This window comes from Zingiber officinale, chromosome 6B (genome assembly GCF_018446385.1).
Source record: "Zingiber officinale cultivar Zhangliang chromosome 6B, Zo_v1.1, whole genome shotgun sequence".
In the NCBI taxonomy this organism is placed as follows: domain Eukaryota; kingdom Viridiplantae; phylum Streptophyta; class Magnoliopsida; order Zingiberales; family Zingiberaceae; genus Zingiber; species Zingiber officinale.
In genome coordinates, this window is record NC_055996.1 from 134472040 (window position 1) to 134493547 (window position 21508).

Consider the following 21508-nt stretch of genomic DNA (forward strand, 5'->3'; position numbering starts at 1 on the left):
AACTCTTTTTTTGGAAATGCATTGAAGTCCGTGTACTCGGAGTTTACTATTCATTTCTAGTGTTCATCACATTTCATTTTCTCCTTACCACTTGCCTAACTTGAACGTTGAAGTGCTTGTGCTAGCTGGGAATCCCTCCCTGACCAGGTTGCTGACCTTTTTTTCCTTTACATTCCTTTTTGGCACGCAAGATTGCTCAATGTCATATTCTTTTAGCTCAAAGTTTTTTCACAGTTAACATCGAAGCCACCAAGCCAGTGCGTCATCTTTCTCGATTTCAGACAGGACTAACTACCAAGTGAATGGAGAAACGATTTTATGGTTATTAGATCTGGTCTATTGGTTGCCCTACTTCAAATATATGATGTTTGACGAATGAAGAGACAACTAACGACTATCGAATTTGGTCCCCTCACTGGCTCATACAAGGATGGTGAAGGAGAATGCAGTGTCTAACATGTAGATGTTGTTTTGACAACTACTTAAATCCTAGAGGAGGTAAGTAAGTGCAAAAGGACTATTTCTCACTCTCTTCGACTACAACAAACATTCGTATTTTCTTTTCTTCCTTTGCTAGTTTCATACCAAGTAAATTCCAACTTTAGTGTTGGAGTGATCTGTCAAGATCCGTCCTCAATGCTATTCTAACTCTCTATTGAAATGTCTTTCAAGTCCTCTTTATATTTTTCATGGACGATCTTTGTAGAACATGTATGTCAACCCGTTTGATGAATGGTGACTTGATAATCTATGATATTTGACTGGAACATGTACCATAGGTATCCAATCCATATCAGATCAACAATTTATACTTATATGGTCTCATCTTGAGATAGGTCATACCGAGGCCTCATGTAGCCAAGCGCCCGAGTCATTGAGGGCCCAAGTGCTCGAGCACTGAGTGGATTGCACTTCCGAACGCCCAAACACTAAGAAACCGAGAGATACGTGAAGTCTTAACCTTCATGATTATGCAGTAGTTGCGGTTATTATATAATAGTTGCATCCATTAAAAGAAAATGACTGTTCCTTACATATGAAAGAAATATCTCATCTGTTTGACGTATCATGTCAATCTAGGCAGGTCCAATTATATTGTTGTAGAAACCTCAAGCGAGATAAATCATGGGGAGTATTCAAGTGACTAGGAGCCCAGGAGAACTTCATCAACAAACTGTATCAAGTGAGACTTTATTTCACTTTCACTGATTACTTCTTATAATCCGACACAGCGTTTTCGGGCTCAACCACATCAACGGTCGCGAATTTTGACGCCCAACGAACGGTCGAAAACAGTTTGGACGGCTCGCCATTTGTGTTCGCTTAATAGCGAAGTCGATGGGTGCCGATGGCGACTCTACCCACCGCCCCTCGGCGCCTCAGTCACCGTCTCTCCCCGCTCCGTAAAGTCCCTTTTTTGAGCCAAACAATCAAAAAATCTCCTCTCTCTCTCGCCGACGCTGTGAGAGATCCGATCTCACCGCCATGGCGCGGTCTCCTCCCAGATCCCGCTTTGATCCGCTACTCTTCGTCGTCGCCGCCCTCGCTTCGATCTTATCGTCCTCGGCGGAGATCAAGAACCTTAAGATCTCCTCGGACTCCCGGCCGATCATCCTCTTCGAGAAGTTCGGCTTCACCCCCCGCGGCGAGGTGAACATCACCGTCTCCGACGTCTTTGTCTCTTCCACCCTCGCCACCCCCGATCCTGCCCTCCTCGGCTTCTTACTCCTCGCCGACGAGAGTCTCATCCAGGCCGCCTACGACTCGCAGCACAAGCGCAGCGCTAACTCCAACCCTAACCCTAACGGCAGATGCATCCTCGACAGCACCTACGTCATCCGCCTGTTCACCTTAGCCGAGATCTCCCGACAGTCCGCCTCCTTGAACCGCTCGTTCCCTATCACACGCCCGGATGAGTACAGCCTCTTCTTCGCCAATTGCGCCCCTGAGACCTCGGTCTCTATGTCCGTTCGCACCGAGATGTACAATGGCCGCTCCGACGGCTCTCGCGACTACCTATCAGTCGGTCAGTCCCCCGTCCCCTCCTTGTACGCCTTCTTCGCCATAGTCTATGTCGCTTTCTTCGCCTTCTGGATCTACGTCACCCTCTTCCAAAACCGCCTTGCTGCCCAAACGATCCACCATCTCATGGCCGGTCTCCTCCTCACCAAGGCACTCAATCTTGTTTTCGCTGCTGAGGACCAGCACTACATCCGCCAAACCGGAACGCCCCATGGGTGGGACGTCCTCTTCTACATCTTCCAGTTCCTGAAAGGCGTGCTCTTGTTCACGGTCATTGTCCTCATTGGCACCGGATGGTCCTTCCTGAAGCCCTTCCTGCAGGAGCGAGAGAAGAAGGTGCTCATCATTGTGATTCCTCTCCAGGTGATAGCCAATATCGCCTCCATTGTGATCGGCGAGACTGGTCCTTTCATCCAGAATTGGGTCACCTGGAATCAGGTCTTCCTCCTCATCGACGTTGTTTGCTGCTGCGCCATCCTCTTCCCAATCATCTGGTCAATCAGATCTCTGCGTGAGACTTCAAAGACCGATGGGAAAGCTGCGAAAAACCTTGCCAAGCTCACTCTTTTCCGGCAGTTCTACATCGTGGTGATTGGGTATCTGTACTTCACCAGGATTGTGGTTTATGCGCTCAGGACAATAGCATCTTACAAGTATCAGTGGGTCAGCGTGGCAACTGAGGAGACAGCAAGCCTTGCCTTCTATGTGTTCATGTTTTATATGTTTAGGCCGGCAGAGAAGAACCAGTACTTCATGCTTGACGATGATCAAGAAGAGGCTGCAGAGATGGTGCTCCGTGAAGAAGAGTTTGAGCTTTGAGTGATCCTGAATCCAGTCATATGCTCTTTTCCCTGTGTTATTTCTATCCCAATCAAGTGCTTAATGTTGATACTCTGGTAATTCTTGTGCCCTTTCTACAGTCTAATTAGAATTTTGCTGTTCTACTTATGATCTAATTATTTCTTGATTTTTCCTTCTGCATCAGAATTTACTTGTACTACTATATCTTTAATGGTTATGTCTCTCATTTGTAGTAGTATGGATATCGATACTTATTCTTGCATATATAGATAGATCTTAGTGATTAAGTTTCAGTGTTTAGGTTATCTACTAATCAAAGTTTCAGTGCTTGGACTTTCTTCAGTCTCCTAATCTAAAACATCAAACTTTAACTCTTTCTTGTGTTACTATTAGTGAAGTATTAAGGGCTATTGAAAACACTTGTAGATGATGAGAAAAGGTATAGATGCTTAATTGCTTTCGCTAAGTTGTTGAATGGCAGAACTACATATGCATCTAGATTTCCTACCCAAATACACATACAAACATTGCTAGCTCCTAGACTATGTATGGAGTTGGTTTCTTGCACTGGTTTTCAATTACCCCTAAAATTATAAGTAGTTTAAGAAGCATATCGGAGTGGCTATCCAAGTCCTCGAATTATGCTCGACTCATTAGAACAGCAGCAACATATGATTTCGAAGTTCCAACTTATTCCTATTACCATTCCCAAATTGAAGGTTCCACTGCATTCAATTTTTGATTCAACAAAAACAAGAAACTGGAAGGGAAGGGCGTATCACTTCATATATCTAATTGCAGGAGTATAATAGGAATGTGTGTTGTTGTCTTAAAGTGTGTTTCTGTTGCATGGAAAAGGGTAGAATGATAATGGTTGTCTTATTAATAGGGTTGTAAACGAGTTTAGCTGAGCCGAACAGTAAGAAGCTCGAGCTTGGACTCGGTTCGTTATCCCTAAGGTCGAGCTCAGCTCGAGTTTGATTCGAATTTTAGTTCTTAAGCTCGAGTTTGACTCATAATAAAATTAAATAGCCAAAGATCGGCTCGAAAAAAACTCATTTAAAAATTAAACGAGCTTAGTTCAAATTCGTTTGAGATATATATATTTTAAAGATAAACGAGCGTCTTAACAAACATATTTGCGTGCTTCTTAACGAACACGTTCACGATCCTCTAAATGAACATGTTCGCAAGCTCATGAATCAAATACTATTAAGCTTGAGCTCAACTCAATAATATTTTCAAGCTCGAAATCAGGCTCGAGTTCGGCTTGTTAACTTAATCGAACAAACTCGAACGAATTTTTTTTCGAGCTTAACTCGTGTACACCCCTATTTTTATTAACTTGAAGATAAGCACTTCACTAGATATAATAGATAAACTTTTTCTAATTGTAACACCAAACTAAGGGTAAATTGTCCTAAACTCCCTGCATACAAATGCAACTTCTTTCTCGTCAGAAAAAATTTATTCTCACTCTCTTACATGTAAATTTTTCTCTGCTCCAACTCCTAATTATTTTTATTTTTTTTGGGTTTAAAAAAAATCTTATTTTGTATAATTCTTCTTAAATTTAATATATTTAAATTAAAATATAATATATTTTATAGTAAATTGAGCACATTCTTTTTTCGCATGATTAATTAATATATACTCGATTATATACTATATTTTAATTTAAATATATTGTACTGACAACTCGTGTTTATTAACCCGTGGTACATTTAATTCAAATCCAAATCTTATAGATAAATTATAACTCGTACACAATCCATTTATATTAATTGATTGATCCATTTAATTAAATGAGTATCTATTTTAAATTTAATGTGTAAACTATATGGTAATAATTTATAATACACAGTGAAATAATAATTTATATTATCTTAACTTATGGTTTATATATAATATTTGTAGTTTACATATTTATAATTTATATAATTAATGAATATACTTAAATATAAGTGAGGTCAGCCCAACTCGCTGTCTTGAGTCCAACATAAATAAAGTCGAATATAGGCCACGTATGCAGTTCAACTTGAATGATATTAATAAATAACAGCTCGTAGGTAAAGGTTTAAAATTATTAAATTATGTAGGGTGATTTTAAAGTGATATCTATTTTTCATTTTATCCTTAATTGATTGATAAATAAATTAATAGAATCGATTTTTTTTTTTAAAAAAAATTATTTATGCCGAGATTTGAAATAAATCAGTCGACTAATAATAAAAATTAGTAATCTCGAATTGATATGAAAATTAGTTCATATCTATTTATCTAATTTTTCTGATTATATATATATCATCTCAAATCTAAATTTAATTCAATATATTGAGAATAATTATTTTTAACATGAATTAGATTTTTCGAATATATTTATTTTTTTAAAAAATCATTGCTCTCAATATATTGTGTCAAATTAACGTTTGAGAGCATGAATATAAACAAACATATATGAACTAGTTTCATAAAAATTCAAAGTTGTTTGATCTATTAATCGATTTGGGACAAAATAATTCTCCTAATTATATCTATGTTTGTAAACATCAATTGACTCAATCTACTGAGAACAGTTATTTTTTGAACATTCAAAAAATTATCGCTCTAAATATATTTGATCAAATTGATGTTTGAGAACATGTATATATTTAGAAGAACTAGACAAACTTATAGAAACTAGTTTCATGTCAAAACTAGAACATTTGTATTTTATCTAAAATCGGTTGATGGACTAAACGATTTTGGATTGACATGAAATTAGTTCTTATGTGTCTGTCTAATTCTCTTGATTATATATATATATGATCTCAAATATCAATTTAACTTAATATATTGAGAGTAATGATTTGTTGAACATGAATTAGATTTTTTGAATATATTCGTGTTTAAAAAATTATTGTTCTCAATATATTTAGTGTTTGAAGGTATAAATATAATCAATCGACTGATTTTTATTATCAATTGATTAATTTGCTCAAAATTTCGACACAGATAGAAATCGATTCTACTGATTTTAAAAATTAAAATAGAAATCGATTCAATTAGTTTTTTATCAATCGACTAGAGGTAAAACGAAAAGTAGAAACGTGATTAAGTCATTTTAAAATTACCTGATGTGATTTGACGATTGATCCATCCATTTAATAATTTTCGTAGTATTTAAAAATCTCACTCTTTTTAAATTAATTACATAAATTTATACTCCGTGGTATCACTGTCATATTAAAAGTTAAAATCTCACTCTTTTTAAAAATCCCTCTCAACGATGATAAATCTTTCTAATAATTTTTTTTATGTCTTAAGTTATAATACATTTGTATGAATTTAATCCAAATGAAAATGACAACCAAGGGAGCAGGCTTCTAGGCCGCTCGCTTTATAACATATTTCTCCCTTATCTTTATTTATAATTTCATTTATTATATATTACATTAATTAATATTTATAATTATATTAATATTTTAAAAATTATACATTTATTTATATAAAAATAATAATTAAACAAAACTAAATAAAAAATTTATTGATAAAATTTTTATACATTTATTTATAAAATATTACATAAAATATAAAATATCAGATAATTAAGTGCTTTAAAATTAATAAATTATTCTTTATATATAATTTTATTTATAGAATAAATAAAAGAATATGTCGGTGCCAAATTTTTATGTAAATTACTATAATATACAAATTTTTATGTAAATTACTATAATATATATATATATATGTGGATATTTTAGATCATTTCATCCTAATTTCATATCTCATGTCAATTCAAGAGAATGTCTAACTTCTAAACATATTATTGCCAACTTTTCCTGATTTATTCTAATAGTATATATATACAAAAAACGGTAAAGTGGAGAAAAATCTCCAATCTCATTCTTAATTTTGCATGCAGTCTCTCTATCTAAAAAATTTTGTTTCCACTCTCTACATGCAAAGTTTCCTTTGCTTCAACTCCCCTCATGTAAATATCATGACCTAATTGCCCTCAGATTTTTTAGGTATAAAAAGTCCAAGAATGAGTATAATTATTCTTAAAGTCAGCATTTTATACTAGTATATTTTCTATCAAAATTATCTCTCATATTTTTTAGATATAAAATATCTAAAAACGAGTATAATTCCTGTTAAATTCAGTATTTTATATTAGAATCAAGTATATTTTCTATTAAATTGAGCATGATTTTTTCCCTACTTAATATAATTTCTCCTAAATTCAGTACCATTTAAACAAAATTTAGTATATTTTCATCTAATTAAGTATCATTTAAAGAAAATCGTGTATATTTTCTATCAAAATTATCTCTTATATTTTTTAGGTATAAAAAATCTAAAAACGAGTATAATTTCTGTTAAATTCAGTATTTTACATTAGAATCAAGTATATTTTCTATTAAATTGAGCATGATTTTGTCTCTGCTTAATATAATTTCTCCTAAATTCAGTGTCATTTAAACAAAATTTAGTATATTTTCATCTAATTGAGTATCATTTAAAGAAAATCGTGTATATTTTCTATCAAAATTAACTCTCATATTTTTTTAGGTACAAATAGTCTAAAAACGAGTATAATTCCTATTAAATTCAGCACTTTAAACTAGAATCGAGTATATTTTCTATTAAATTGAGCACAACTTTTTTCTTAATATAATTCCTCATAAATTCAGCACTATTTATCATTTAAAGAAAATCTAGTATATTTTTCACCAATTAAGTACCATTTAAAGAAAATCTAATATATTTTCCATCAAATTAAGATGAAAAAAGAATCGTACTCAATTTGATAAAAAATATACTAGATTCTAAATTTAATATACTGAATTTAAGATGAATTATACTGATTTTTGAACTTTTTATACCTAAAAATATCATTGGTAATTAGGTAAATATGTTTGACTAGGGAGTGAAAATGAAGAATTTGGGAAGTAGGGACTGCATGCAAAGTTATGTTTGCCAATGGGGATTGCATGCAAATTTTCCCTAAAAAAAATTTAGATCAGATCGATTATCCCTGAATTAGTAAGTTTCTCATTTTATCTCCTGAACTATGACGTAACAAATTTGTATATATTTTTTTAAATGAGACATGCAACTAAAAATTATTGAACTTTTTAGTCGTCCGTCAGACGTATTTTTCGATTAAATTGTATGGGACTTGACTGACACCTAGAAAACTGAGCACAAATCTCCTGGACCACTTTTTTGTGGTCCAGGGGATGTGTCACTCATATTTGTGGTTGGATCGTGATCGCGATCCGGCTGTAAATTGTTACAATCTTTTTTTGGGTTCATCGTCTCCACCAGGTTATAGTTTTTGTTCAGAGCGGGCGGCCGGAGGCCTCCGGTGGTGGATAAGTGGTCAGGTTACTGGGCACCGAGCGAGGATGTCCTCCGGACGGCCTCCGGCCGTTCGCTCCGAACAAAAACTATAATCTGATGGGGACGGTGAACCTAAGAAGGGATCGCAACCATTTGTGACCGGATCACGACCACGATCCGACCGTAAATACGAATGTCACATCCCTGAACCACAAAAAGTGGTCCAGAAGATCCTGCCTCACCGCCCTTCTCGCTGCCTTGTACCCCACTCAACTCCTCCACCCTCCACCCCATCCCGCTTTCCTCCCTGTCCTCTCCGGGCAGAGATCCTCTGGTCCAGGATCCCTAGACCACCCCTGGTCCCCTATTTATTCATTGGTTGCATGGACAGAATTTTCTGGACTAGAGGATCTGGCCTCGTCCTCTCCACAGCCGCTGTCAAACCCCAATCCACTTACCCCGCCAAACTCCCCCTCCGCCCCTCCTCCTCCTCGCTCAGCCACCTCTACTTGCCTCCTCGCTGCGCGGCCGCGTCCACTGGCTACGCTGCCGCCCTCTTAGACGTTGCCTGCTGCGACGGAGTACTCGACTTCGTCGAGAGGGATGCGAGGCGGCTCCTCCGGGGCCTCCGGGCGATCCAGGCTTTGGGGGAGAGGCGAAGGGGAAGGTGGTGAGGAGGGTGTCAGAGGGCGGGGGTTTCTACCGGAATCTAGTGGTGCTGGTGAGGATGCTGGTGGCAAAAGGGGAAGACTTGGCTGGTGGAAGAGGTGATGGAGGAGATTGAGAGAATCTGCGACGAGATGAGGGGCACCCACGCGGTGGTGATGCGGACGAAAGCGAAGATGGAGCAATGACGGCTGCAGAAGATCACCGAAGAGGTGTAGGAAGCCAAAGGGGAACCACCGAGGTCATGCCGAGACATGTTCGTTTGGTTGTTGCCTGAACCCTATTTACTCTTTTCTTTATCACTGAACTCGTGCACTTCACTCTTCAAATCCTATCTTCAATTATAATTTCTTGAATCATGAATGAATATTGATCTTCATTAAAATATTATGGCGTCTTGTTTATGAAATAATTACTGGATGTAAACATGCAACTTTCTGAGATTGAGAATCTTGGATGGCAATATAAAGCCTTTTTAAAAAAATGTTTAGCTTGTAGAAAATATTGCAATCATCTTTAGTATCTCATCAAGTAGAAAATCAAATATAGGAGTATCAATATGAATTACTGAATCTGAAGACTTACAATATTGATTAATTTCGGATGTTGATGAACTCTACAAACTAGAAACCGAAGTTTGAGTAAAGAAGATACAGAAGGAAGTAGCAAATTGATTGGTAATTAAAAAACACTAATCACGAATCGACTAATTAGGCAGTACAGAGATACTAGTAAAACTTTGCAGTTTTAATAAGAATCTAGGGTGAACCTCAATATGAAGTCTTTGCGTATCTGTTGTTCTGATCACTGCAAATACATTGTTGCGTTTGTCTTTCAAACCCCACCTTGTCTTCATCAAGTGTTTAGTGGCTCAGCCTCACCGTCTCTTTCCTTTACGGAAGTCCAATCTGGAAATTCTGCACAGAATACTAGTGATGATTTGAATGAGGGAAACAAACATATTGCTAAAATAACATCTCAAATATTATTCTCTGATATGGGCTGAGGGGATGAACTTCATAAGATAAGAACACAATAGAAAGGTAATTAACAAGAAGTTAATTAGTTCTTCTAAGGTGGAGGTCACAAGTGTGTTAAAAAATTGTGCCAATTTGCTTGTGTCACCAGTTAGCAATGTTTATCAACCATTTAGGTGAATCCACACTAGGAATAAGATTGAGGTTGTTTATTTTTTATGATTATAGCCATGTTGCTTTTCTGGTCCATCTCAAAATATATACAGACAAGAAGTGAGCTGATAATCCTGATTTGTTGTATATATGATTCCACTGTTTTGCTGAAAACTTCAAATCCTAGTAAATACTAGCAATGTAAACTTCAATGTCAAGAACATTAGTTATATTTGGAGATTATGCTGAAAATTCAAATGTTTATAAATCCAATTCATTAAGAGGACAACTTGGAGATGTTTCATCTTACTTGATCTGTGGGCTTCAGCAACCTTCATCAACCTCCTTTGTAGAATTGCGGCGAGGAAAAGGAAAGCAGTGCACATGCCGAACATGACAGTCATAGGGAATGCACTAACCTGAAAATTGGCACTTAACAAACATTATGATGTGATTCCTCAATTTTACAGATGAAGACTATTACTACAAGTAATATAAGCATAGACGCTTTAGTTGACTTTTGAGTCAATGAACTTAGTAATCAATCAAGACTTTCCCAGTAATGATACCAGAAAATAAAAGGATCATAAACCCTGAATTATAATTTGAGTGCAAATACTAAATTTTTGTGGAGAATATGCTGAAATTGGGAGGAAAAAGGTTAATTGGAAGCTTACATTGTAAAGAATAATGCACACAAATATGTTCAGTGGAATGCGGAAAAAGTTCATGATTGTACTCCTAGCCTCCTCAGGAATGTACTGGGATCTCATTTTCATAATGGACGGCCAAAATATTCCAACACACGCTTCAAATGTACAGAATCCAAAGAGCTGAATACAACCCCCAAGAGAAATGCTTCCGCCTTTGACTGTTGACGGTGTTATTAAGGACTGTAGGAAAGCAAAGATCAAATCAAAACATCCGAATGCAAGTTGGAAAGAGAGTGGAAGCAAAAAACAGAAGTAGGCTAATAACAAGGACATACATTTGTAATAACTGGTAGGAGGAGAGTGACGGCAGATATAGCAAATACAAGCTGCATGTAAGATTCAACTTTTGGTACTGCACGGGCTAATAGACGAGATGCTATGGAGCTACCTAACATCGATGAGAGCATGAAAGTGGCAAAAATGAAACCATGAGGAATGTCCTCATCATTTGGACTCAAAGCAGGAGTCCAAAGGAAGACAAACGTATACATGGAACCCTCAAACAGGGACTGTATTGCACCCAGTAAAGCAATTTTCTCATCTGCAAGAACACAGAAGACCTCAACATCATATACTTTTGAGGTGGTCATATTGATATTTCCTTTAAATACTGAATTGAACTACAATACTAACCAGAAGAAATAGCTGATGCAGCAACCTTAAACTGGGTCAATAAATCTTTGCTTTCAGAAGCATCCCCATAGTTCTCGGTCCATGTTGATAATATAATCGCCATGCCCATTGCGAGGAAGCAAGCAGCAGCATCAAAGGGAGCAACAGGTCCCAAACCCAAGTTATCTGTCAGTAAATTAGCAAAGAGACCAGATATAATGGCAACTAGGCCATTGCCAAGAAATATGGCCTTCGAGAATGTGATGGACAACCATTGTGGCTCAAAACCCCTCTGCATCATCGTAATAAAAACATATGAGAAACTAAACAAATTATGAAAGACACATGCTAACCAAATATAATACTTCTAACTTGTATAAATTCTACTTACCCGTTGATCAAGCACCAAGCAGAAGTTATCTTAGATAAACAGAGTGGAGTTTGTTCGGAAGAACACAACCAATTGAAATTTACAAAAGGAGGTTCAGGTTCTTAGATTCACTGCTCAGTTTCTTACTTATGGATGTGATACTGATACATGTTGCATAAGCCATCACTATTATCAAGTTGTGTTTATCCCAACTATTTGGAGTTAGCTACATGGATTTTATTTCTATGTTAAGTTCTATGCAGATTATATCATTAGTAATATTTGAATTAAATTTTATTCAATTGATTATTTTTTTATTGGAATTTGTTTGTAACCCTGAATTTTTCATTTTAAAAATTGATTTAACTCTTTTAACTATAAAACTTAGTGGTTGTAGTTTAACATATTCATATCATGCCAATTTTCCCTCTTATTTTGATATGCTGGAGGTACATGTCAGGGTCAGAATTTTTTGTGCACATATTAAATGATAAACACTATTTTAAAATATTGCATATATTTAAAAGTCTAAATGCCCGGATCAAGATAATGTTCCTCATTATATATTGTCCTAGTTGAGGTTGATCCTAAATTTCCTAAAGAAGTTCATAATTTACAATCCTATTTTTTTTTTTTGGACGGACTAAGCCCTAAGCAGATCCGTCTCTGTTTGAATTATTCACATTTGATTTAAGTTTTCAATTAACTCTGACACGGTCTACACCTCTGAAACGCAATCATTCATAAAATTATTCTTGGATGTCTTTTTGTGTGTGCGCTAAGCAAAGTCATTCACGTCGCGTTACTTCCTTTCTTTTTTTTGGTAGTCACTTTACTTCGTTTTTGCCTTATAGAATCAACAAATAAATTGACTGACTAGTAGAGCATAGACTGGATGATTCTGTTGTTAAGAGAAAACATTCTGACTGTAACAGGAGATCCAATCAAAGAACAGTCGCAAAGGGTTCATAGATGAATTCCAACTAGTAAATGCAAATCGCATCAGCTTACACAGGGGAAAAAATTGACAAAAAGGCAAACATTTTTATCTAAAAAAAAAATAGTGACTTGAATAACCTTGTTGTGTTCTGCGACAAGCCATGACTCAAATGCAGAAAACAAGAGCGATGTGGCGATCCCTCCTAAAACTCGTCCCAGCATTAAGACCTTGTATTGCGGCGAATGCTTGGTGATGCAGCTAAGGATGTAGGTGATACAGTAGGTCACAGAAGCCCTCTTCCGACCCCTGTAATTTTAAACACAAAACGCTTAGAGATTAATTCGCATCGCAAACGGGAAAGAAACACTAGATCGGCCCCAATTTGGGAGAGCGCTCACTGTTTGTCAGCCAGGGAACCCACAATGGTACCGAACAGCATGGAAGATCCGAATCCGGCGATGAAGAGGCGGCCGATGTCACCCTTCCCGTAGCCATACGTAGTGTAAAGGTAGTAGACGTAGGGTCCCTGCAGCCAATCTCCAGCTGCCCCCAACAAAAAACAGAAATCATTGTGAAACAATCTAGCGCGTGGAATGAAGAGTGAGATCTGGTCTTAACCCGATGGGAACAGATCAGATCTGCACATTGCTGCAGGTGCGAAAAGATGTAGAGGAAGGGGAAGGAAGGCTCACCCATCATGAGGGAGTAGACGAGGAGATAGTTGTTCTTGAAGGAGTTGAAGGCGGAGGAGGTGGCGGCGCGATCGCGGGTGGTCTTGCTGAGCTCCAGGGAGGCCACCACCGCGGCGAGTCCGCCAAAGAGAAGCCAGTAGAAGACCTCCATTCTCGAGCGCCTACGCCGAAGAAGAAGAAGAAAAAGAAGAAGAAGGAGGAGAATGAGCGAAGGGGAAGTGGAGTGGGAGCGGAAGCGATGTGAGATCGGCTCCTAAATCGGCGTCGGTGATGCGACGGATAAATGAGTAGATAAATATAAAATAATAAATAATAAATAAAAATTAAATAAGAGAAGATTGCAAAAAAAAAAAGGTGTATTTTTATTTTTATTATCATTAAAAAAAGTCTTAATTTTTGGCTACGTTGTTTATGACGTCTTAAATTTTTAGAAAGTTCTAATTTATTTTAAATTCATCACGTGCCCAATTTTATTTATTATTTCTCATAGAAAACGTAGTTTGATCTCCTTTTTTCCTACCGTCCATCTTCATCTCAACGGAGTTAAATGAATCGGCAACCTAAATCAGGCAATCTCAAGAGCTCCGCACTATTAATGGCTGCCCCCGTCTCGTCTGCCGCACTTAGCTACGGCATCCTCCGCCGGCAGCCGTCGCCGATCTGTAGTTTTTCGGCGACTTTCTTTCTTCCTTTATCATCGGCAACGCTAGATCAGTCGAGGAGGGTTTCTCTCTCCTCCGTCTGGCCGAGTCAACTCCGATCTCGTCGCAGGTCGTTGCCCTCGCTTCTTGCCATGGCTTCCGAAAAGGCTCTCGCTTCGAAGGGGGATCAAGGCTTGTTGGTCTTCGACACCGAGGAGGAGCTCTCCGCATCGCTTGCGAAGTATACGGCGGAGCTGTCGGAGAAGTTCATCCGCGAGAGGGGTGCCTTCACTGTTGTCGTATCCGGTGGATCACTCATCAAATCCCTCAGGTATGAAGTTCAAATTTTGATTGATTCGACTTCTAAGATCTTGGTTTGTCGGATTTGTTGAAAAAAAAGCCTCTTTCATAGGAAATTGACGGAATCTCCTTATTTGGAAACGATCGACTGGGCAAAATGGCACACTTTCTGGGTGGATGAGAGAGTGGTCCCAAAGGATCACGAAGATAGCAACTATAAACTTGCATTTGATGGATTTTTGTCTAAGGTACCAGAATTCTAACAAAAGTATCGTTATTGATTTATGCAAAACATAACTTCGACGTTAGCCATTCTTATTGAGCAATTACTCTCAGGGAGAAAATGTTTAACCTATAAGGTTCGCGTCTTCTTCTTCATGGTTATTGCTTGAATTCTTTGATTGAAGCTTGAAGATTATCCGCGTTTGGTAGTTTTATGTTTCCTACAGATGTGGGAATTAAATCAAGTAATAATAATTTGTACATTTACGTTGGTTAGTCCTTGGCATAAAGATACAAATAATAAAATTTATCTGTTTTCTTTGCTCACTTTCTTAAACATGGATTAATGATATACTTTCTATGACTATTTTCTTCATCTTCAATGTACAAGAAGTCTTTATTGATGTGAAGAACTTAAGTATTGCTCTTTCTCTTTTTTCTTCTAATGTAGCTCATTTGTGATTATATCTTGTTATTGTTCTTGGAGCATCATGACTGTATAACAACTGAACCTATTGTTTTACCTGTAAGTATTGCACTGGAATCAGTTTATCTTACAAATGACAGGTCCCAATTCCACCTGATCAAGTCTGTGCTATCAATGATGCCTTATCAGCCCCAGGTGCAGCTGAAGACTATGAGACTGCTTTGAAGCATCTAGTCAACATTGGTGTGGTTGTCAAATCAGCATCTGGTTATCCAAGATTCGATCTCATGTTATTAGGAATGGGACCAGATGGTCATATTGCTTCTCTCTTTCCCAACCACCCTCTCCTTAATGTGACAGATAAGTGGGTTACCTTCATAAAGGACTCTCCAAAGCCACCACCAGAAAGGATTACATTCACTTTACCTGTAATCAATTCATCTTCTTATGTTGCAATGGTGGTTGCTGGAGCTGGGAAAGCTGGTGTTGTTGGTAAAGCTCTGGGCAATGAGAAAACCGCTGACTTGCTGCCTGTTGAGATGATTTCCCTTGAAGATGGAGAGTTGACATGGTTCGCTGATAATGCAGCAGTCTCAATGCTCCCAGATAAGCCAAGCCTGTAGACACTTAATGTATGCTTTTGATGTTCCATTTATCTGGATAATGATCTGGGAAATCATTTGTCTAGATAATTCCAGATACTTTTATTTTGAGAATCTAGTTATGATTTGTCTTTTCAGTGGTTTCTAAAACTATCTTACTTTCCTGGATATGGTTTGGTATTCTTATGAATAAGATAAAGGGACATACAACCCTGCATAAATATCTACCAAATAATTTTTTTATCAGCGATCAACTTATGAACTCAGCTAAAATCAAGTTTTGTCACGGTGTTCAAGTTTCTTCTGTATTCAAGTTCTACTTGCCTACTTTCTTTATAACTTAAGGAATATATATTTTTTAGGGTTCTTTGGTGGCTTAGTGCAGAAGTAAAATTGTTCAATTGCTAGGTTATCCCTGCTTGGTCATTGAAAACTAGTCTGTTAGTGTGTGGGGAAGCCTGATTCTTTTGCATCTGCACCAACTCTATGATATCAAAGTCTCGTATTCCGACTGCCTTCTTTTTAAGAAATGGAAATTGTAAAACAAACCATTGAACTAGTTGATATGATGAATGTTCCTGGCAATGATTTGAAGATACCTAGACTCGTTTAAGGTTTAAACTGATAGGTAAAGGGTGTCGGCTTAAATATTACATATTTACTGTGCTATTGAATTATTTCTTGAGTGTTTCTCTTACATCACCTTTTAAGATCAAATAATACGAAATCATTCTCACCAATTATCCTATAGGCTTTTCCACTGATAATCATATGGATCGCTAATTTTATGGCCCAATGTGCCTTGTCTCAATACTTCCTTCCTAGAGATACATTCATGAAACTATGCAATTTCTAGGGTACACTAGAAATTAGCTACTACATAAGCATGCTGCTGTCAACTTTGCAACTCACCTTTTTGCCACTGTCCCTTTCTTTCTTTCATATAAATTGATGGGCTGAACAGGAATTAACAAAAACTAATTGGTTTCTCTTAAAAATATAAATTAACCTTCTTCATGGTTTCTATTTGTTACTAAAGGAGGAAGAAAAAGGAATTTCTATTACTTACTGGTACGCATGAATATTTGCATTGAGGGAGGATACATCTTGATTAATTGTTCGCATGTGGAGGCATCCATGAAAATTTCCATCACCCTGTGCAATAGGTCAGACTGAGTTTATTTCCCCTTGAAGAGGTAGGATTCTCAGTTGAGAGTAAGAAGCTACTCTTCCATAATTGCAGAAGAGAAGAAAAGGGCTCCATTTTTACTGGACATTAGTAAAAGGGCTATAACAAACTGACAGTGCCCAAGGTTTAATGATTATATTCATTCAATAGTACATATCTGGAAGAGGCTTTGTGTTTGACTGAGTCTGATAAGAAGAGTTGTAATATTGTGCTACTTGAGTGCCAATATCTCAACATGTTTTGGTTTTTTCACTGTGGTGGTATCACACTATGCTGTTGACAATTCAAATTTTGAAATTACTAAACATTTAAAGTAAAGGTCTTTCGATTATATTTTAGCACCTGAGTTGAGCTTTCATAGTATTGTTGAACCAAGTAACATCGAACCTGGGGCGACTAGCCTAGCCCCACGGAAGTTTTCTACCGGCCGCTAGGATAAATCGGGAAACGCTCGCGGCGAGCTATTGTTGAACCAGCTTTCATAGTAGATAACATTAAAAGTGGCACTCATGATCCTTTCTTTTAGTTTAATGATAGTTGCTATGACATGAAACTAAGGATCACATTAGGGCTTTCTTCGAGGTGGTTTCTTCTATTATCTTATCATTTAAGCTTGCAAATTCTACATAATGATATTGATATTTGTATTTGTAGGCTTTGCACGCAGCAGAAAATTTGTTTTTCATTGGAAGAAACTTGGTGTGCAAGTTATACTTAGTTTTGCTAATTTATCTTCTTTGAAACCATCATTTTTTTCCGGAAAACTGGAAAAGATGCATGGTGCCTTGTCATTCTTCAGTACCACAATAATCTAAATGAACTTTTGTGTGTGTCTTTTATCTTGTTGAGGACATGGGAAACACACCCAAACACAATGATGGCATCAGCCCAAACCCTTGTTCAAAAGGTTTGATTTTGATTCTTCCAGCTCCATCATGCTTCATATGAACTATTTTATTATGCCTCATGTGTCGGCCAATCAATTGCACAGAACTTAAATAGTGAGCTTTCTTTAATTCCATGACCACTAATACAATTCTTAAAGAAGTCCTACACTGCAATTTCTTGATTAAATGGAATATTTGGCATTGTATATTTATCAAGAATTGACTCTGAAATTATTTCCTTTTGATTGGCACTCTCAAAATGTTCACCTAGAATATGTTACATACCATCTTTAAGTTCCAATCTTTTTCCTGTTTTACATAATCCAATCCATCAAGTAGATACATGATAGAGGAGAGATGAAAATGCTTCATGATGAATTATGGAGACCTTAGGCAACGAAACCTGTGATGCAGATCTTAGACACTAAAGCTATGTTCTGTTGTAATCCTTTTCTGTATTTACTCTACCCTTGTTAATTACTCAAATTCAATTGTGTTCTATAGGTCTTACTAGTTCAACTGCATTATATGTGTTTCGATAATCCTTAATTTCCATCATTTAATGCATGAGAATGTTATTAGTTATAGTAAAAGGTGATTATGCTTATCTCATATGCCTCTCCTAGTCCGTCTCCAGGTTATATGAAAGGAGGTAAATCACGAGGTAAGTTTATATCCGACCGCCTGAGAATATTATTAGTAAAACATTTTTAGGAGGAACAATGGACCAGCTTTCTCACTAACATAGCTCACAAATTGGATGATCTAGGTTGTTTATGTGTATACAAATGAGCTTCCATGGCTAATACACAAGTGATTGGATAGCAATCAGCACGAGGTCCAAGAATTGTCAGGTGATATATTTCTTCACTAGGCGACTACAGCGAGTACCTATGGCAATTGAAGCTATGACAGTAAGGAGCATTCCCTCTCCAATTTCACTGAGGTTCATCGACACTTTTCCTATCGAATCATGAGGTTGGTGGATCCTCTCATCCTGAAAGTGGTCTCTATAACACTAATGAATTTCTCATCTGTTATTTGACATAAGAAGTGTTTGAGAGATACAACTTGATATTTCTTACTTATGTTTGCTCTTCCACTGCCGCGAGATCAAACAAGTGTTTGATCCGTCACACTGAATAGCATTGAGCTTGTTCGAGCAAGACCATTAGCTCGATGTAGTGGTGTTAGTTAACCAATAAATCTTGACACCAAATTGCGACTCCTGTTAAAAAATTACAAAACTTCTTTCCAAGCCAAGGCATGCCTCCCCAAAAGTTGCACTTGTTATTGTTTTCATAACTCATCCTCGCTTTCGATATTGATTTCTTTTGGAGTTCCAAAGAAATAAAAATTGAACACGAGGTGAGAATTTCGGGCATTCGTCCATGAATGCCCATCCATGAGTACTTGTAACTATCAACATGTCCCCCCATCGCTCCCTCAACCCATAAAGGAAGCACATGTTTCATAATCCCTTCCGTCTCGCACGGTGTTTTGATGCGATCCTCGCTTTAAAAATGTATCCCTATCTCATTTTAATGCCTGTCAAAACTCATGATTTTTTTTTATTCCTTTGTGTATCTTACTTCTATCAATACATATGTTCTTCCTTTCCCACCTTTTGTTCATACAAAAATGTGGAATGTAATTAATTTTCTTTTCTAAAAAAATTAACTAATCTTGCATTTTATTTAACTGCTTAAGTGACAAGATGGTTAGTTTAGTGTTATGGGCCCTGGCAACATCCGGCCTCTGTCGGCGGCGACATGCACCCCATTTTCATTAGTTTTTATTGAAAACACCCCTGTAGATTATTGAATTGGGTAAATCCCAAGAAAAGTTTTGAGACTTTTTCGAGATTGCGCCCTATTTATCATGAAAAGGGTCTCCACGGCTCATTAACAAAAGTTATCTGATGCTCTTAGTTATTTGATAGTCGGTGGATTATAAATTATCTTTATGATTTATGTTTTTTTTTCATATAATCTGAAAATAAATTATGAAAAACATTTGTATAATCATTTTCCTGACCATTATACTAAAAATACTATACACCTATTGTCTGGACTACACCTTAGAGGTGGCATCCTTCTCAAAATATCCATGAATTATTGTTCATTTGGAAGGACAGGAAACATAAGAAAGAACATGCACAAGTTCTTAGAATTAAGTCAGGAAGGATTTTTTTTTCCAAATATATTACGTAACTAAGGTGTACTTGGCTTTTAGGCTATCTACTATGTGCATATTTTGACTTATCCTAATAATCGATAAAAAAGTTTTATAGAATCAGACTAGTCATTTTGGATTTAGTGTTATGTAGTCCATCATTTTTTATTTTTTAAAATTAAGTCTTGATCGGTGCATTAACCAAAACTTGGACTAAATCAAAATAATTGACCAAATCAAATTAATTTAAAATTTAAGATTTTTTTATTAAATATAGTAAGTTTTTATTGAAAAGTTTTAATTTTTTTTAAAAAATAATTTGATTATCAATGATTCGATTAGATTTATTCAATTTTGCAATCCAAGATTTAAAAAACAATTAATTCTTGCGATTTCGAAATAATCGGTTTGCAGTCCTAATCTAACGTTGACCAATTAAATAAATAAATTTCATTTCTTAATAATAATAAACAATTGAAAAGGATTGACTGATATCTTACGCTTTTGACTCTTGATTTTTTTGTGTTGGATATTTGGATGTGCCCATGCTGTGGGACAACAAATGCAGATGCCCATGCTTATTAAATGCAGTCAAAGTAGTCTAACAATATTACACACAACAACATCATAATTCAATTCGACTTAACTCAATATAAAAAAAAAAATTAGTAATCGTGGGAAAAATATGATTATATCATATATTAATTTGTGATTTTTCTTTTTTGTTAATTTATGTATCTTGGATTCAATTAGTCACGAAGTGAACGAATCTGACTTCACAGATCAACCATAGAATAAATTTGAAAAGCATGGATGAGTTACATCTTATGGTGATTTAAATTTTTTGAATGTTTAAAAATACCCAATGCAATCTGTTGTATGGGAATAAAAATGAAAATCTACCTAATTATATGAGTTTGGTTGATTCTCATAAATTTAGAAATTATTCCTAAATTATTATTTTTATGGGTTTAATTGATTCTCATAAATAGTAAAATTATTCTTAAATTGTCATTTTCAAATCCACAATTCAAACACTTTTTTTATTATCATTTATTCCCTCATTCCCAAATCGATGAACCAAACATTCCTTTATAGCATTCACATCAGGTTCTCTATTATTATATCTAAAATTTAGGATAAATAACTCATTTTATTAAATTTAAATAATCATTCTTCATTACACACTACATCAAATACCCTAAAATTTCCAATATCCTTAATTTTTTTATTATTTTCTTCTCCTTCTTCTATTTTTTATTATTATATTTATAGAATGAGTGGAAGAAGAGAAATTGAGTGGAAGGAGAGAGATTAAAAAGAAATTTTATTTTATTTTTACGATAGAGGTTTCATTCCCTAAATTTAGAGAATCACTATTCATCAAATATAAATTTAGGGAATGGATAGGGTAACTGATGCAGAAGGTTTTTAGTTATCCTATATAAAATTTAAGATAAAATCTTTGGATAGAGTAGCTGATGTAGATGCTCTTACTTATCTTGTAACATCGGGTTTAGGGTTTAATGTCATCCCTTCGGTGCTAATGGTGAATTTAAATTGGGTCAAGTGGAAAGGCCCAATAAAGGCCTTAAAAGGTTGTTAGGCCCACTTGCACCGTAACGTTGAGGGCTTAAATAATTTAGATATTATTTTTTTATTCACTTAAACTAATTAATTTGTGATGGTTGAATTGCAAATTACTCTAACCAAATTTTAAGTATTTTTTCTTTATTAAAGATTTATTAATCTATGTTATTAAACAACATTAATTATAATAAAGACATA

At 36.0% G+C, this 21508-nt stretch overlaps 3 protein-coding genes and 1 pseudogene across 3 annotated transcripts; 3 read left to right on the forward strand and 1 right to left on the reverse strand.

Annotated features, from left to right (window-relative positions):
- Positions 1-1325: 1325 nt before the first annotated feature.
- LOC121989663 (protein CANDIDATE G-PROTEIN COUPLED RECEPTOR 7-like) lies at positions 1326-3058 on the forward strand. Its single transcript, XM_042543846.1, has one exon. The coding sequence runs from the start codon at positions 1486-1488 to the stop codon at positions 2839-2841; it is 1356 nt and encodes a 451-aa protein (XP_042399780.1). The 5' UTR covers positions 1326-1485; the 3' UTR covers positions 2842-3058.
- A 5479-nt stretch (positions 3059-8537) lies between these two features.
- Positions 8538-9008, forward strand: LOC121991572 (annotated as a pseudogene).
- Positions 9009-9352: 344 nt separating this feature from the next.
- LOC121989664 (molybdate-anion transporter-like) lies at positions 9353-13557 on the reverse strand. The gene is made up of 8 exons (XM_042543847.1): positions 13278-13557; positions 12984-13128; positions 12723-12891; positions 11297-11567; positions 10939-11204; positions 10628-10843; positions 10261-10369; positions 9353-9737 (listed from the first exon to the last, which is right to left on the reverse strand). Exons 1-8 carry the CDS (start codon positions 13426-13428, stop codon positions 9676-9678), a joined length of 1389 nt encoding a protein of 462 aa, XP_042399781.1. The 5' UTR covers positions 13429-13557; the 3' UTR covers positions 9353-9675.
- Positions 13558-13857: 300 nt separating this feature from the next.
- LOC121989665 (probable 6-phosphogluconolactonase 4, chloroplastic) lies at positions 13858-15606 on the forward strand. The gene is made up of 3 exons (XM_042543848.1): positions 13858-14249; positions 14331-14466; positions 15008-15606. The coding sequence occupies exons 1-3, from the start codon at positions 13873-13875 to the stop codon at positions 15488-15490; spliced, it is 996 nt and encodes a 331-aa protein (XP_042399782.1). The 5' UTR covers positions 13858-13872; the 3' UTR covers positions 15491-15606.
- The last annotated feature ends 5902 nt before the right edge of the window (positions 15607-21508 follow it).